This window comes from Ipomoea triloba, chromosome 13 (assembly GCF_003576645.1).
Source record: "Ipomoea triloba cultivar NCNSP0323 chromosome 13, ASM357664v1".
NCBI classification, from domain to species: Eukaryota; Viridiplantae; Streptophyta; class Magnoliopsida; order Solanales; family Convolvulaceae; genus Ipomoea; species Ipomoea triloba.
The window spans coordinates 26,523,162-26,540,196 of record NC_044928.1 but is presented as its reverse complement, the minus strand read 5'-3'; the positions used below and the strand labels follow the sequence as shown (position 1 = coordinate 26,540,196).

Below are 17,035 nucleotides of genomic sequence, written 5' to 3'. Positions count from 1 at the left end.
AACATAATTGTACCTGATTTTGATGCTTAATATATTGCAAGAAAATGAATGGCTAGTCATCAACAAGATGAATTAACAATTGAACATCATTACAAAGTTGATATTTTTAATGCGTTGATTGATTCTCATTTGCAAGAGTTGAGCAATAGGTTTGATGGCAAAGCAATGGAGTTAATACTTCTCAGTTCATCGTTAGATTCAAAAGAGATGCGTATATCACCCATAATTGATGACATTTACAAGTTGGTAGAAAAGTTTTACCCTCAAAACTTTGAAGATTATGAGATTTTACAATTGAGAACGCAACTTTAAACATTTTGAATATGTGCAACGACTTCTTGATTTTAGAACACTATAAAGTATTTATGATCTGTGCCAATGGTTAGTGAAAACTAAAAAATTGAACATTTATCCTCTTTGTGTTTAGAGTAGTAACTCTTATTGTCACACTTCCAGTATCTACATCTACTACAAAACGATTTTTTTTCTGCCATTAATATAATTAAGACTACACTTTGTAACAAGATGGAAGATTGATTTCTTAATGATTGTTTGTTAGTATACATTGAAAAACAAATTGCAAAATGATTTAGTATATACTCAATTGCAAATGATTTTCGTAACATGCAATAGAGACGTTCTAAATTTTAGTAGATTTATAATATAATGATGTATTTTGAAATATGTTAAATGAATATTAATATATTTTATTATTAACTTTCAAATTGTGATTAATTCCACACCAACAAATCCTGACTCGGCCTTTATCAGCAAGTGCATATTAGGCAATTCATGAGCCGAAGAGGGAAAAGATTTATGAAATTACTTGATTGTTCTTCACAGAATCACAGCACATAGTATAACTAGCCTTTTGTGCGATGCGGGAAAATTCATTCCCAATATTAATTACTTGATTGTTCTTCCTCTCCGCGCTGGCAACATCGTCGAGATCGTCGGCCCTTCGCCTTCCGCCAAAACCCAAATCCTTATACAGGCAATACAGCTTATGCCTGTTGTATATATATTACTAAACGAAATATTGGATTTCTCCACTTGTATTGAAAATAACAATTGCATTTCAGGCTTCAATAAATTGCATTCTGCCCAAGGAATGGAAGGGCGTGCATTATGGAGGTTTGGAGCGCCCAGTGATGTTCATCGACTTGGATTGCCGTTTCGATGTTTTGAGCCTCTCAGCTTCACTGAAGCAGCGCATACTTAAAGCCAATGGTAATTGGATTGTTATTTTTAATTTTTACTTTCCTTTTCCTGTGAAATGAAAAAAAAATTTGGTAACTGTTCGGGCATCTATTGGGCAGGTGTTTTTCAGTCAATGGTACTATGGTAGTAACTTAGGAGTTTAATTATCTAAGCCTTGTTAATTATAGTTTTTTTTTTTTTTAAGTAGTACTGACTCTATTACATTTAGGGTCTTGTTAATTATAGTTAGTCAACCTTTTCAGAACAATTTCGTGTAGGATGCTAAAAATATTATTGAGTATTTGAGTTGTTAAGAGTCTTAAAAATAAGTGAGAACAAATGAATTTATAAGGTCATAGGTTAGATTAACTAATTGGTTGGATTCAATCCTTACCCATGTGCATTATAGCCCAACCTGACCCAATCTTAGATTATAATAACATGAGAGTAATATTTTGATTCGGTGTCTCAGGAAAGAGTATGCAATGCTTAAAGGAGGCAGATGCAGAATATGACAAAGAATTATTTGCAGAAAGCATGAGACGGTTCTTGTACATCCGTTGCTATGATAGTATCCAGTTTCTGGATACACTTAAGGTTAGTCTTCTTGTTCTTGTTTTTGTCACTAAGTTGTAATTATTATATTTGTTTGTATAGTTTGATGTATTTTACGAATTGCAGATGCTCTTACAGCATGTTTGGTTCGTGGAATAGGCCTGGAATGGCATAGCATTCCCGGGAATAGGCCTATTCCTTTGTTTGGTAATGTTTTTTATTCCTAGAAGTACTGGTGCCACTTGGTTGATAAAGGAAGCACATATTTAACACTATGCTTGTTATGTAAATGAATAAATGATACACAATCATGTGGGGAAATGATAATTCTTGAGCAAAACTACATCATTATTTGCCAAGCCCAGCAAACTAAGGCATGTCTTAACTCTTTTTTTGTCAGTATTGGAGCTTTTCACTGGATGGATCGTGCTTCTGCATTTATGCCGCAAGGGAGCAGCAACAGGTAATAAAGGAAAATTTCTTTTGACTTACATTCAGTGGAAAATATCTGGAGAACTGTGGTAATTCCGCCATGTTTCTGATTTCCATCCTACTATGGCTTTTATGTTGATGCCTCAGCAAGTTTAAAGCATTGCAGTTCTGTGGTATTCAGTAAAGCATATTCTCTTTAAGCCTTACATCTCAATAATAGAGATGGACATTATATTGAAGTATTTTATGCTAACCATCAGAAACTCCAACTAAACGTCCCTTCCCCAACCAGCCGAACAGAAAAATTCAAGGCAATAGTGAAGAAAGAGAGAATATCCTAAACTGTAATTATCTTTCATGCCATCTTGTCTACTTGCCTCAGCAGTCAACATTCTTTTTATTCTTCCTGGATCATACTGCTTAATTCACCTAAGTTTCCATTCACCCTTGTTCTCACTATCCCTCCTGAAGGGTGTTTTGGGTAATGAAGTAATAAATCTTGTTATATTTATGGAAAGGGACAATTTTTTTGGGGACATCACAATAGGAAGGAGGAAATTTTTTTTGGGATAAAGGGAGTATAAGATTATTCAGGGGAGGGATACTTCTGCCTTTGCTGGAATCATTTGGAAGATTGTGTCTTATTTCTCTTTAAATGATAATTCTTTGTTAGGCTGTAACCTTATGACAACTTGAAAATGGACTAACAAATGTGATAGTTTTAATGAGAATGTGAGATGAGTAAGGAGATACCCTCCAGTAAGGTGATACTAAGGAGACTGTAAAAACCAATATTAATTGGGGTAAAAAGTGTTTTTGGGTTTGGCCAATTTGATAATTACACTAGATTGTTTGAGAATTTGAGATGAGGGGGAAGGGCGTTAAAAAATGACACAAAACCATAGTTGAATTGGTATATTCATCTGAACATGAGGCATGAAGTAATCTTTTTCCAGTATTATGAGCATGGACCTCTTCACTTTTGTTTGCTCTCTAATCTGTGTACTTATCTTTCCCCCGATGTGTATATGGTATACCTCAGTAATATTCTTCAAGAATATCCATCCATCCATTCAGAAATTGCCGTGTAATAATTTTAGTTATAAAAAGAGCCACACAGAGCAGCTTTTACAGGGCGTTTGGTTAGAGGGAAGGAATTAGGTGGGAAAATAATTGCAATTCCATGGGAAAAGAATAATGCGGGAATAAAGTGGGAGTTTAAATTCCAGTGTTTGGTTGGCAGGAATAAAATTACTAGGAATTTCAATTCCAATGTTTGGTATAAATGGGAATTGAGAGGGAATAAGTAGTATAAAGTCCAAAATGCCCTTGTTGTTGTTGTTGTTATTGTTATTATTATTATTATTATTATTATTATTAATTAGTTTTTGGAACTTCAACCTTCTTAACTTAGCTTGAATTGGATTTTGTAGTTTACTAAAATTATAATTTACTTCTTGATGCAGTCCTTTGTTTCTCACAGAATGCTTGTGCGCCCTTCAGGTTTGTATAAAAATATTTGGCCAGTAATCATTTCTTGGTCTGTCAAGTGGGCTTTGTTATTGTTGGAAAATGGGTTAATAATGTTTTAATCTTAGATAATGTGTCTAGGAGTGTTTTGGCTGCAACTAACCGTCAATTAGAGCTCTTAGTCTTCCTTCTCTCAGTGAAACGGAAGCTCATCCACCTATTACAAAAGTACGAGGGGAAGTTCATACTCGAGAAGTCAAAAATTGTCAAGGAAAATTGGTAGTCCCGTTTCAAAGATTTCTCGGATTTTTACTTCTATGTAAGTGTCTATTATTCTTCTGTATCTTTAGTCTGTACAGAATGACTCCAAAATGTTTGATATCTGATTTAGGTATTTCTTTCATATGTTATTCCCAATGTTTTTACCTCTTTGCAAGTATCTATGATCCTTCCGCGTATTTGGTCTTGTGCAAACACAACATAAAATAATTGTTTGAAATTAATGTTTGCAACATAATTATGTTTGCCTGAGGAGATCGATTTGAATTATGATGTTAATAAAATTATGCCTTAATAAAATAATTGTTTGAAATTAATGTTTGCAACATAATTATTTTTAAGTCATATATAAGCTTTAATTTATTCATGTCAATATAAAGGAAGAGATTTCATTGATTTCAAAGGAATACATCTAAAGAACAGTGCTTCTCAGAGAACAACATAAGGAATATGATATTATGGTAAGAATGTTATGGCATTGATGTTGTGTGCACTTAGGTTTCCAGGTAGCGGTATTAGTACTAGGAATAGAATATGATCGGGAACCTAAGCCCGAGCCCGACTCCTCTTCCTATGTTTGGTTGTAGTGTTTTGAACGGGGGGAGGGTGATTGTGATTACCTCTGTACGTAATGATATACTTGCTTTCATTCATGTGGCTTAACTGAACATGCTTCTTTGCAGGGCACTTTTCTCCCTCGTGGTTGCATTTGTAATAGCTCTTTGAGTGTGGTGAATCATTCACCATCTTCTTCCCATACTTCCTCCAAACCCATCCATCCCATTCGTCCACCTTCTTAACTGGAACTTCAACCTTCTCAACCGCCACTTGAACCTTCTCAACCAACATTTCAACCTCATTCACTTGAAGCTTCTCATCCTCCAAGCCACCACTTTTTTCAAGACTATCAGTTTGGGGACTTGGAAGGGACTGTTGAGGTTCCAAAGTAGGAGAAGGGTTGGGACTTTGAGGAACTGGGGTGTCCTTCTCGATACCCCCCGAGCCCGAGCCATCAACCTTGTCGAGACTAGTAGGGGGAATGATGGTACCCTGAGGATCTACGATTGGTTCTCTCGTCTTTCTACTAGTAAACCTATCAATAACCTCTTCTAGCCCGAAATAGTACCTTTCGGTCACTATGCTAGGAAAAGCACTACCATTGTCATGGCTTTGTTGAGGGAGTAAAGGAATTGATTGGCTAGGAAAATCACCATTAAAATGTTCATGAACATCTTGGCTACTTGAATTCCCATTGAGGTTGCTGCAGCCTCTCACCACTGCAGCAAGATCCCAATCATTTTCACCATCCATATTCTCTCTAGCTGGGTTGGGATAGTGTATGTTATGATGAAGATTAATGGAGGAAGGTTAGTTCATTATATAGAGTTGATTTTTAATGTGAGAGTTGTATTGATTGCTTAGGTTAAAATCTGTTAATTATTTTTTCCATGAATCAAATATAGTATAAAGGTTTTATTTCCTTGCATGGGAGATTTGAAATCTGAACCTTTATTTACTCCCTACCTGTCATTATGGTAAAAATCTTAAGTGCAAGTTGTAGTACTAATAGTCCTTAGGATTCAATTTAAAATATTTTTATTTAATGCAGCATTTACAGATATTTTACCATACAAGTTTTTGCAAAAATCAATGAAGAAATCCATTGATTCCACAACTTCGATTCTACAAATTATTATTCAATATTTTATTGACCCAATAATTCATGTAAATTGCTAATCATTTTAACAAGTGTAATAATTTATTATATTGATATATAGTGTTTGTTAAAATTAGTACCTAGACACAAATCTTTATTCAAAAACCATAGAAATTACAAAAAATTAAAATTAAATGTGAAACTAAAACAAATAGAATTGATTAATATCAATAATTCTAAATCAATAAAAGTACATAATCAAGTTCGCAAATCACAATTTCCAGAATTACATATGAACCTACAATCATCCAAACATACTAACTAATATATTAATACTTAGGAGTTTAATACAAAGTACAAACATAATATAATTCAATAACTAGTTCAAAATTACAAGAAAATCAACATCATAAGTTCATAACAAAACATACACAATGAACTCATACACTTACACCAACATTCATCAAGGCTTCAATATAATTTATTTTTCTTCAAATAATTCTTATATGATGAAACAAAATAAATAACTAGTCCATTTGTTAGGAATTATTCATAACTAATTAATAAAGTAATAAGTACTAATAGAACATAAAATTCTTGCCTTTTATTTATCGATCTTCACCAGCGGAGATGGACTTCTCTCTTCTCTGCTTCAATTGGACTAGAGCTGGATGATGAGGCACATACACCAGTCAATGGAAATGTAGGGCTTGACTGATTGAGTCGACTAGTATGAAGAGAGATAGTAAAATTAGAATCAAATGAGAGAAATTAGGACATTGAACTGTACAGAATAGTGATAGAGATAGATAGTCGATTTAGAACCGAAGGAGAGAAATTAAAGTATTGACTAGTATATTATGTACACATGTGGTAATATATTTTATATATCCACAATGAACTATTAAAATTGAAGCCAAGGACCTTGTAGTCCAGTAGCATCAAACCCTTCTCTTTATACGGGAGGTGGTGGGTTCGAGCCTCAGTGGAGGCAATACTGTGCTTATGAACAGATATTGCATTGTAATAGAGTTAGTAGTATTCAAAAAAAAAAAACTATTAAAATTGAAATTTTAATATTAGGTTATACATGGGCTAATACATATGTAGGCCTACGAGCTAGGCTTTAAAAGTATTGGTCTAGCCTGTTTACTTAAATAGGCTCAAGCCTGGCCTTTTTATTAAAAATGTCTGGTTTAATTGAGTCAAAACTAAGTTGAGCCGTAAGCACCTATTTGGGGTCATGACCCTCCTACTTGCCCATAGCTAACTAGCTCAAAATGATAAGGCTAATAGGCAACTCCCACAAGCGTGGTAGAAAGTTATACCTTAATTGTTTTTATGTTATTTTTAATCCAAAAGTCTTGTACTAAGAGTTAGGAGTATCATACTTTGATATTTTGTAGACAAACTGTTATAACTTCTATAAAATATTTCAACATAATCTGAAAAAGGCATGTAATGGGCTTGGAGTAAGGGGATTAGAGAGCTTGAAGTCCAGAGTGACTCGGAAGAAGCGATAAATAGTTGTTATGTCATGGACTCGGGTCTCTTAGGCAAATTATGCTGTGGACCCAGGTCCACCTTACAAGGTGGACCTGGGTCCAAAACTACGTTGTTTTTGTCTCTTTTTTCTTTTTTTTTTTTTTTAAATTAGTAAACATATTGCTGAATATAGAGTTGTCCAAAAAATGTGTGAATGTAGAGGTTTCAAAGTGTGAATGTAGAGTATAGAAATCGTGAATGTAGATTTATGATTGTGTGAATGTACAGTTGCCCAGAAATGTGTGAATGTGGAGGTTTTAAATTGTGAATATGGAGTATAAAAATCGTGAATGTAGAGTTATGCATGTGTAAATCTGTAATAGAGTTAAGAAGTTCTAGCAACTTGTAGCCATGTAATGTGTGAATGTGGAGTTCTCAAATTGTGAATATGGAGTATAGGACCTGTGAATATAGAGTTTTGAATGAGTGAATGCATAACAGTGGTAATATAGTTACTAAACATATAATCCTATAATGTGTGAATGTGGAGTTTACAAATTGTGAATGTAGAGTATAGTGTATGTGAATGTAGACCCAGATCCACCTTGCAAGGTGGACCTGGGTCCACGGCATAACAACCCCTACCTTGTAAGGTGGACTCAGATCCATAATCACAACTTTAAAATTCTATATTCATAATTTTAGAATTCTATTTTCACAATTTTAGAACTTTATATTCATAATTTTTGAACTCTAGTTTACAATTTCATTACTCTATATTCAACATTATAACACAATTTTTGAATCTATATAACAAAATTGTGAATATTGATAAATGTAATTTTGTATATTGAGATCTAAAATTATAAATATAAAGTTCTAAAATTGTGAACATAAAATTCTAAAACTGAATATGGACATGGGTCCACCTTGGAATGTAGACCTGGTCCATAGCGCAAGTGACAAACTGGCTTCAAGGGGATGAGGTGGCTTTGGGTCCGGTGAGATGTATCATGGAAAGATGCAAAAAATGGATGCAACTCAATTTTACCTAAATGAAAGGACATGTATATTTGATTGAAGAAAATGTATTACCCTTCCAAAAATGTTGTAGGAACTCTGAAACAATACTCCCGCCATTCAAATTTTATAAGTTTACAAAAAAAAGGCTTTCAAAAAAAAATAAGTTTACAAAAAAGAAAATGAAAAAAAGTGTGCCCTTTAAAAAAATAAAAATAAAGTCAAAAGTAAGTCTCATAGACATTGTTCCTTCAATATTGGTTTCATTTCTACCTACTTTTGTATTGTGCAACTACGAAATAATTATTTTTTGGAGTGCTACTTTTTTCTAACTGAAAGATTCCAACCGCTTATCATGTCAACATTAATGTGATATATATATTAAATCTCCAGATCAGCTGTTACACTCAACAGAGGTGCCTACAGTCCAACGAAGGGATTAATCAATGTGTCCGACTCTGAAAATTCTGGGCTACACCCAAAAATTAACATGATCTTCCCATTACTCTGTCCTAGCACGTTTTGAATTAGCCTCCTTCATCCAGTCGGTGCATTCTTCTGCAGTCCCAGAAGGATGTGCAAGCTGCCACTCCAGCAATTTTTGTTGCTGAAATGAAAAACAAAACCCAAAGTAAGCAAAACTCGTCATGGATAAGTAAGCCGGCCGGGCAAGAGTTAATCGCTTTACCCATTCTTTGACAATTGGTCCTCCAGTTTTAATCTGCAAAATGTTCATGATTTCCTTCCCATTCACCAGTGGCTTTGCTTCCCACACACTTTCTAGGCCTGAGGATCACAATAAATTCAGAAATCTATCAAGCGTTAGTAGTTCTGCTTATGCCAACTCATAATCCACAATGGTGAATTAGAAACTGACACAACTGCAGCAATATAAGGTCCTAGATTTGTTTCTTAAATTAATTAGACCTAATACTTCTGAACCACTTTTGGTGCAGATGAAGGCATGTGCATGGTGAAGGGGAAAAAAATCCAAAAGATGATGATAGATGTCAATTCCGAGGTGGGTCAATAAACACTAATGAAAAAAGATAAGTTTTGTTCTAGAAACATATCATAAAACTATGCAACCCATTTCAACAGTCAATTTCCACAGCACCTAGAAGTTGTTTCTGTTGGTCCATTCAACCTGATCACAAGCAGAGCTAAATAACAAAACACAGAATATGACAAGTGTATAGCCATATAGGACTATTAACAATACCTAGATTGAGTATGTCATTCTCAATTGTCTTAAATAATTTGCTTCTCTTCTCCAATTCGATGTTTTCCTGTGTGTCCACATTTGTAGGGTATAAAAGCATCGAGAGTACCAGGGAAACACGCCAGAATTCTTTAATTTCACGGAGCAGCAATCCTGTTGGTGAAAAAACATGTCACCTAACAAATTTTAAGATGAAGTGCTATAATCAAAGAAAATAAAATCATAGACCATACGATCCAATAGAAGAAAAAACCTGCACTAAAGTAAGAATATTTCTTACCAATCAGTATTCTACGTTTTGAAGCAACTGGAACATCAATAGTGTCTGTTTTCCAATCCACTTCAATAATTTCTATATCTTTGGAAGTAATAAACGGAATCAATGATACAAGCTTTTGTGTCACACTATGCAAACTTGTGACCTGCAAACATAACATATATTTAATTAACAATAGTATATTGCAGCCATCTATCTCTCTATTCTCCAATGATGATATTTGGTGGTGGTGTGAGGTGGGAGAGGAGAGAATGAGAGCAAGTAAGACTCATCTACTGTGCACAGGGCCATGATAATAATACTGTAATAATTGCCACTTACTGTTTCTGAATCACTGGCTTTCAACTTGAGAGAATTTCTGAAGATATAACTTACAACTGGAATCTGTTCATATATACAGCAATAAATATTCATTCAAAACAAAAGACCAAAAAATAGTGCAGTGGTCATTACTCATTAATGCACAACTCTATGGTCCAAGGGCCAAAAAGATGGCATGAGAAGAATTTACCTTTTTAGCTTTATGGTCTTTGTATATGGTGTTTCTAAACGGCAGAAACAAAGCTGCATATAAGCAAAGCCGCCTTTGATCATCCTAAAATCCAAATACAAGTGTCCAAACAAATTAAAACAATAAATGCATAAAATGGAATGAAAATGCCCTGACAAATACTTGGTGCATATAAGGCCAGCCAACTGAGCCAACCCATGCATACGATCTATCATAAAACAGAGCCTACACATTTGATAATAGAAGCTTCAGGTGGATTTTTTTTTCTTTCCATATTGCATAAATGGCTTGGTCCAGGATCAGTGCCAAAATTGATAAACCCTTGAAAACATGTAGTTATACATTAATTTTAGTCATAGAATCATGATCTATTTCTTCACAAACGAATTCCATAATTATTTCCTTTACAATATCTTGGTGAGTGGTCAAACCAATGAATAGACATCATCTATCAATGTAGATACTTACAGTCAAAGAGCATCCAATTAGACGAAGCAATCTCCATGCTAAATCCATGTAAGCAACGCACAACCTAACAGAGAGATTAAACTAAAAGGTCAAAGATGTGTTTCAATTTCAGAAAATGAATACTTGAAGAGAATGAACTAAACCACAGTAGTGGATTGAGCTTTGCTATTTCATCACCACCCAATGGGGTAAAAACATAGGCACCACCACATTACATATGATAAAGTTAAAGCTAAAAGCTCACTAAAGAATATTGCAAAAATCGCATAGGCTGTCCAAATTAATGATTTGAAGATTTGCAGCTATCACATGGTTTATTCAATTTCATCAGGAACTAATTCTTCTCTTAGATTTCAGTTGGGAAGAGCTATGATATACAAGTAAATATGGTTTACATATGCAGACACTGAAGATTTTGGAGCATAAGGATAATATTTAAATATGGAGTTACATATGCAGATAGTGAACATCTTGGAGCATAAGAATAATATTTTAAGATTTGAAGTAAACAGGAGTGCCAAGGCATCCTAGAACAAAGTGAATTCAATGTTCTTCCACTTGATTAATACCTTAGTTGTTTTTTTATGGAAAACACAAATAACAAGATGCAGTTATCTTCCAGGCTTCCAGCTTTCCCAAAACAAATGATAATGATCAATACCCAAACAAAAATAAAAATAAAACTAAAATAAAACAAAATAAAGACCATTTGAGATAAGGAAGGTACTTGTCACAACTTGTGGGAATTGGTGGTTCAACGTCCAGAGGAAGACTAAAGACAGCCCAAAATAATTGCAGGTCAGCAACATATGTAATTGCTTTAAGAGGTTGATTGCCAGATATCATAAGATCAATCTGTTAAATGGTACGGATTAAAAAAGAAATAACAGTGTAAATTAACCTACCAGAGAAAATACAGTAAACGAAAAAAGGGGACAAGTATACAACATTAGGAAGGGAGGACCTTTCACTCCAAGCCTAAATAACACCTTTTAAATTAAAGAATTATTTGTTAACATGAATTTATTAGACTAAATTTGGCATTATATCCTGATTCAGACCCTAAACCGATCTAGGGTATAAATTGGAATAGATTAAATGCTAGTATGATGAGCATACTTCATGACCTATACGTTCTCTGCTAATCTTATCAGCAATAGCAGCCTTGACATCATCATCTGAAGCAGCTCTCTTGAGCTCTTCATCTAGCACAAATTCGAACCTAGCACCTGAAATCATATATAATGAAAATATAAATAAAAACAGCAGAACCAAAAATAGCCTGCAGCATTAAAAGGCTGTACCACTGCCTAGAATTTAAAGCCAAGTACAAAGATTTCAAAATTTCAAAAGTACAACTAGCTAAGAATAGATTGCAAGATTCTTCTCCGCTGCAGTTTTGATGTGCTTTTTGGGCAACAGACAACCTGTTCCCTTTTTGGAGAATATGAAACTGAAAGGTCACAGAGTAGTTCCCATAGAATTAAATTGTCTAGTGGTGAAGATGGAGAAGAAGCCATAGTCAAAGGAATTTAAGAAAACAAAGCAACCTACTGTTAGTAGAATAAATATGCGAGTCCACTTAGTAAGCCATTGTGTAGCAAGCTAGGTATGCCACACCAATAATGATTAGATTGCATTGTATAACATTAATGTTCATATTTTACTAGTGTGCAAATTATTTTTATACAAATAATTACATTTTATTACATAGATGTCCATGTTGTCTAATAAGAGCATTGTTGTAATAGAATATAAAGTCTAAACATCAAAACAGGGCGTACATGGCTAGGTAAGTCATATCCTATCTAATAAGAACTGCCACTTAACCATCAAACTTGATCTGTTCATGCCATTTAGTAAAAAATTCAAAGCCTTAGTCAACCCTTTTATATTTTCCCTCCTAAATGAGTCAATTTAATCATCAAAGCAGTCTCAATTCAGACCATAATCTATCAATTTAAAAAGACAACTGATAATGGCATTTCAAAGTAGCATGATATCTATAGGAAAGCCAAAGTTTCTGTACGAGCTGGAGTAGCTGCTTCCCTTACAATGGGGAAGCCGTATCCAAAATCAAAATCCTTAGAAGTCAGACCTCACATTCTATCCTCACTCTTCAATGTTCTGTCTACTTTGTGAGCAATACAAAAACCTATAAAAAGGGACCTAACTGACACCAAAGCGTCTTGATATTCACGCTATACTTTCAATATCAAAATTCAGAGTGTACATGTGTGCGTGGGTGTGTATATATGTATACCAATCAATCAATACAAAATGTAAGTGGCAGTGTGGCACTTTGATAATAAATAACATCCAAAACTTGTTCCATACATAGATAAGCAGGTAATGATTAGTTGTTCACTTCACTAACCAAAACGAATAGCTCGAAGAACTCTTAGTGGATCATCCAAAAAGGTCTGCTTTGGAGGCAGCGGAGTCACAATTCTACCAGACTTGAGATCCTTAATGCCTGAATTAGATAGAACAAGTTTGATGTATTACAACAGAAAACTTTTTGGAGATAAAAATCAGGAAATGTGACACAACTAACTTTGAAAATTGAAAACTTCCATATACCTCTTCCAGTAAAATCTTCAACAGAACTTGAGTTAATATTGTAAAATAAGCTGTTGAATCAAAATGAGGATCAGTTAGGTGATTTTCGGAGATCAGAATGTCATGCAACACACATGCATATATACATCAAACTTGCATTGCACAGCTTTTATTTATGGGACAAAAGAGAAGACAGCAACTAATTAGTTGAAGACAAACATACCTGTTAATGGTTAAGTCCCTGCGATATGCATCCTCTTCTGCAGTGCCAAATCTCTATGAAACAAATAAAATAAAACAAAATTTTAAACAACCAAATTAGGCATAACTGAGAAAGAAGGGGAACAAGTGAAAACAAATAGAACTTTCAGAACCTATTGTTGGTTAACAAACAAGAATTATCATCTGCCACTTAAAAAAGGTCAGGATTGTAATGAAGACATGAAGTTAATCAATGGAAAACTACAGAGCATACTAGTATAAAATTCTATTATCAAGTGTCTATTTAATAACTTCTAAAACAATATTTATTTCACATTCATCCTTCCATTTTGAGCAGTCTTGTGCTACATCATAATCATAAATCACAAGCATTTTCCAAGAAATCAATGTGTAATACTGTAATATTCCTTGCATTATTCAGTCTTCTTGTCTCCCCTTCTTCCATGTATTATTTATTGAAGGTGTTATTGTACGTGCAATCAGCTGTGATACAAAATAAACCAAGACCCCGTATGTGTGACTACATGCAATATGGAAATCAAGATGCATTCAATCACAATCTCCAAGTTGTATTTACCATTGTTGGAATACGACTACTTTCACTGTAATCTTCTGCTCGCAAGTTAACAAAATCAACCCATATGTCACAAAGGCGCATCCTTGCCGTTTCCAAGTGTTTTGACTGATCAGGATTGCTGGAAATTTAATGAAAATGGTTAAATTATTAAATAATGCCTGCATACAGCCAATGACAAAACAAGAAGTCAACAACAAAACCCAAAAAAAAAAAAAAAAAAAAAAAAAAAAAAAGGTATCTATAATTTTCATTCTTCTGTGAATGGAAAATGTGATTTTTCTCTTCTATATCCAACAGAACTGCCAAGTTTTTCTTAAATTTTTTATACAAATACAAATCAATTCTATTATAAAAAAAATTACATGGATTCCTGTAACCAAAACCATGCGATCTTAGATGCACCCATCTTTATCCAACAAAAATAACTCCTCAAAGAACCCATAAAACTTGCTTTAATTTAAGATTAGACCAAGATCACTCAACTGGGCTATAGTGCAGGCCACACCACGCTAAAATATTGAACCCAAACAATTAACTAGTCTAACTCATGGACCCTCCAGGCTATGATACCATGTTATAATATAAGATTGGGCCCATGTCACTCGAGCTAAAAGATTGAATCCAAACAATTAGCTAGTCTAACCCATGGCCTTATAAACTCACATATTCTCTCTTATATTTTCAATGTGGGACTCTTACCAGAACTCAAACTAAAAAGATACAGAATAGTGGATAAATAATTTAGAAACTAGATAAATCCAAGCTTTACTTAGATCACAAGAAAGCTAATTTTAGTTGTAATAATGTGTAAGTTTTAGCATAAAAATAACAGATGAAGCAGGATCACCAATTCCAACCATTACAAGCAACAACATTCTATACAAATCATATAAAATAAAAATACCAAAGTCTAATAAGCTCATATGAACCTTTAGTAAATTATTAAATGAACATACCACTGGATGACACCTATTCCTTGGATTTCTTCCCCAGTAGATGATAAGTACTCATTGACCTTCTCACAGAATTCTCTTCCTAGCATGTTGTCAAGTGCAATATCTATATCATAGCATTCTTTACCAAGAAGCTACATTAAGAACACAACACGTCAGATTGTTTGGTAAAATAGTTAACTTATCAGCCAATTTTAACTTATTTGATAACTATTAATTGTTTGACTTTGGTTTAAAAATTAATATAAGTGTTTGGTTAATCAGCTTTTTTAACTCCAAAATGCTAAAATTCAAAAAGTTGCTCAATTAACTTTTTGAGACCGAGCAGCTATAAGCTAATTTAACAAACACCTTTCTACAATAAGTTAATGTTATAACTAATTATACTCTCTAACTCAATCATCTAACAGCTATTTACCAAACACCATTTACCAAACAGGCCAAAAACAAATATAAAAGCTCTTCCAAATCAAACAAGCTTTAGAAACTACAACTAGTGTTGAAGGCTCCTGCAGTCCTGCCCTTATGCTTTCATAGCTAAATGGTGGATGATGACCTAGAACTTTTACAACTAAAATTCAGTCAAATTCTACGCATACTAGCAGAGTAGCAGCCCAAACCTTATCGCGAACCCATCCACCGGCGACGCGGAGCTGAGTCTGGAGATTAAAGTGGCGCAGGACTTGAAGAAGGCGGTCAAAAATCTGCTTCTCCTTGGCTGTCAAGTTGATGTGGTCTTTGACATGAACCAGCGGAGGAGACGCCTCGGATTCCGCCATAGTTGGCCCGCTGCGAAACCTCCCGGGAGGAATGTAGGAGCTGTGAGAGAGAGAGTAGTTGGGGCACTTGAATTTTATAGTCTGAAGTTTTGGGAGAGGTGAAAGGCGAGAAGAGTTGTGTGATGAATGGAAGAAGAGGCGGTGAGTGTAGTGGTTCAAAGTTGAAACCAGTCTCATTGCGCTTCCCGCAGTCCGCCCATTTTCCTTTCGCCGAGGCGGATAATCGGAGAATGAAATGGGCTTGGACAGTTGGGCCCGGATCATTCTACCTTGGCTTGGATCGGGTGGACAAAATTTTAATAAAATTACTCCCTTTTTTTTTTGAGAATTAAGAAAATTACTTTTGTTGCCACTTCTTATTTGTAGTGAATTGAGATTTAACATTTTTTTAATACTATTAATTTTATTACAATTGTAGTATTATACTTTCTCTATTTGGTGCGTTAGAATTTGCAGTCACATGTCATCTTTTTTGTTTTTTAATTCATGTAGGCTTCGTAAAGAGGAGAATCGCATGGATGTAGATGGCCTTATAGGAAAAAATTAGTAGGGGATTGTGTTTATGGTATAAAACCGCAAGTCCTAATAGAGTTTATTAAAGTTATAGAAATCATTCTTTTTGCGTGAAATACGAGAAAAGCAAATACCAATGCAAATGGTACTTGCGTTTCTCGTAGTTTACTCGTACATAAGAAACACAAGTTCTACTTGCGTTTGTCACAAAATAAAAAATTGCAAGCATTAATCTTGGAGTAACAATGGATGCCTATTACATATCCACAACGATACCTCCAGTACCTATTTGTCGCCAATCTCAACCGCAACCATTGCACTCACTATGACAACTCCCTCCAACTTAGCTGCGCTATTCCGGGCAATTGGTCGTGTCGTCTTCATTCCCACCATGTTTACCAAAGTTCAATGTCCAGCCTTACCCCTAACTGTTGGTGTTGAAGGCCGCTATGATTGTTTGCTCCTCGCAGTTTGATGCAATGGGAAGAATGCGAATGGGATCCACAATTGTCATTGACAGGACTACATGGCAATCAATTGACAATAATAGGAACTTTTTGAATGTTGGATAAAAATGGGAAAAGTTTATTTGGCACATGCATTTGAGGTTAGAAACGCATGTTACATTTTGCATTCTGTTTTTTTTTTTTTCGAAATACTGAATTGAAACGCAAGTACCATATGCATTTTACTAAAATGGTCCATCGACTATTGCGAAATTACCAATTTGGTCATCAACAATTTTTCATGCCCAATTAAGTCCTTAACTTTGAAAAATTTAACCATTTCGGTCATCCATTTATTTTACTGTTATATATTAGTTAAATCGGGACCAAATTGATAATTTTACTAT

At 34.4% G+C, this 17,035-nt stretch overlaps 3 protein-coding genes across 5 annotated transcripts; 1 reads left to right on the top strand and 2 right to left on the bottom strand.

Moving 5' to 3' along the window:
• Positions 1-779: 779 nt before the first annotated feature.
• Positions 780-5,422, top strand: LOC116001681 (DNA repair protein XRCC2 homolog). Of its 3 annotated transcripts, none has more exons than XM_031241581.1 (7): positions 780-994; positions 1,083-1,230; positions 1,673-1,797; positions 2,156-2,218; positions 3,654-3,690; positions 3,855-3,976; positions 4,620-5,422. In XM_031241581.1, exons 2-6 carry the CDS (start codon positions 1,152-1,154, stop codon positions 3,938-3,940), a joined length of 390 nt encoding a protein of 129 aa, XP_031097441.1. In that variant the 5' UTR covers positions 780-994; positions 1,083-1,151; the 3' UTR covers positions 3,941-3,976; positions 4,620-5,422. The 3 variants fall into 3 exon arrangements, with proteins under 3 accessions (XP_031097441.1, XP_031097440.1, XP_031097442.1); XM_031241580.1 differs by having other exon boundaries at positions 3,786-3,976; XM_031241582.1 differs by lacking the exon at positions 4,620-5,422 and having other exon boundaries at positions 3,799-3,965.
• Positions 4,483-5,247, bottom strand: LOC116001419 (probable WRKY transcription factor 27). Its single transcript, XM_031241298.1, has one exon. The coding sequence runs from the start codon at positions 5,245-5,247 to the stop codon at positions 4,483-4,485; it is 765 nt and encodes a 254-aa protein (XP_031097158.1).
• Positions 5,423-8,281: 2,859 nt separating the features above from the next.
• Positions 8,282-15,947, bottom strand: LOC116000894 (tRNA nucleotidyltransferase cca2). The gene is made up of 15 exons (XM_031240758.1): positions 15,511-15,947; positions 14,894-15,024; positions 13,938-14,055; positions 13,362-13,414; positions 13,160-13,209; positions 12,954-13,052; positions 11,696-11,805; positions 11,304-11,431; positions 10,577-10,640; positions 10,109-10,192; positions 9,919-9,981; positions 9,601-9,742; positions 9,321-9,473; positions 8,787-8,884; positions 8,282-8,705 (listed from the first exon to the last, which is right to left on the bottom strand). Exons 1-15 carry the CDS (start codon positions 15,931-15,933, stop codon positions 8,601-8,603), a joined length of 1,821 nt encoding a protein of 606 aa, XP_031096618.1. The 5' UTR covers positions 15,934-15,947; the 3' UTR covers positions 8,282-8,600.
• Between the last annotated feature and the right edge of the window lie 1,088 nt (positions 15,948-17,035).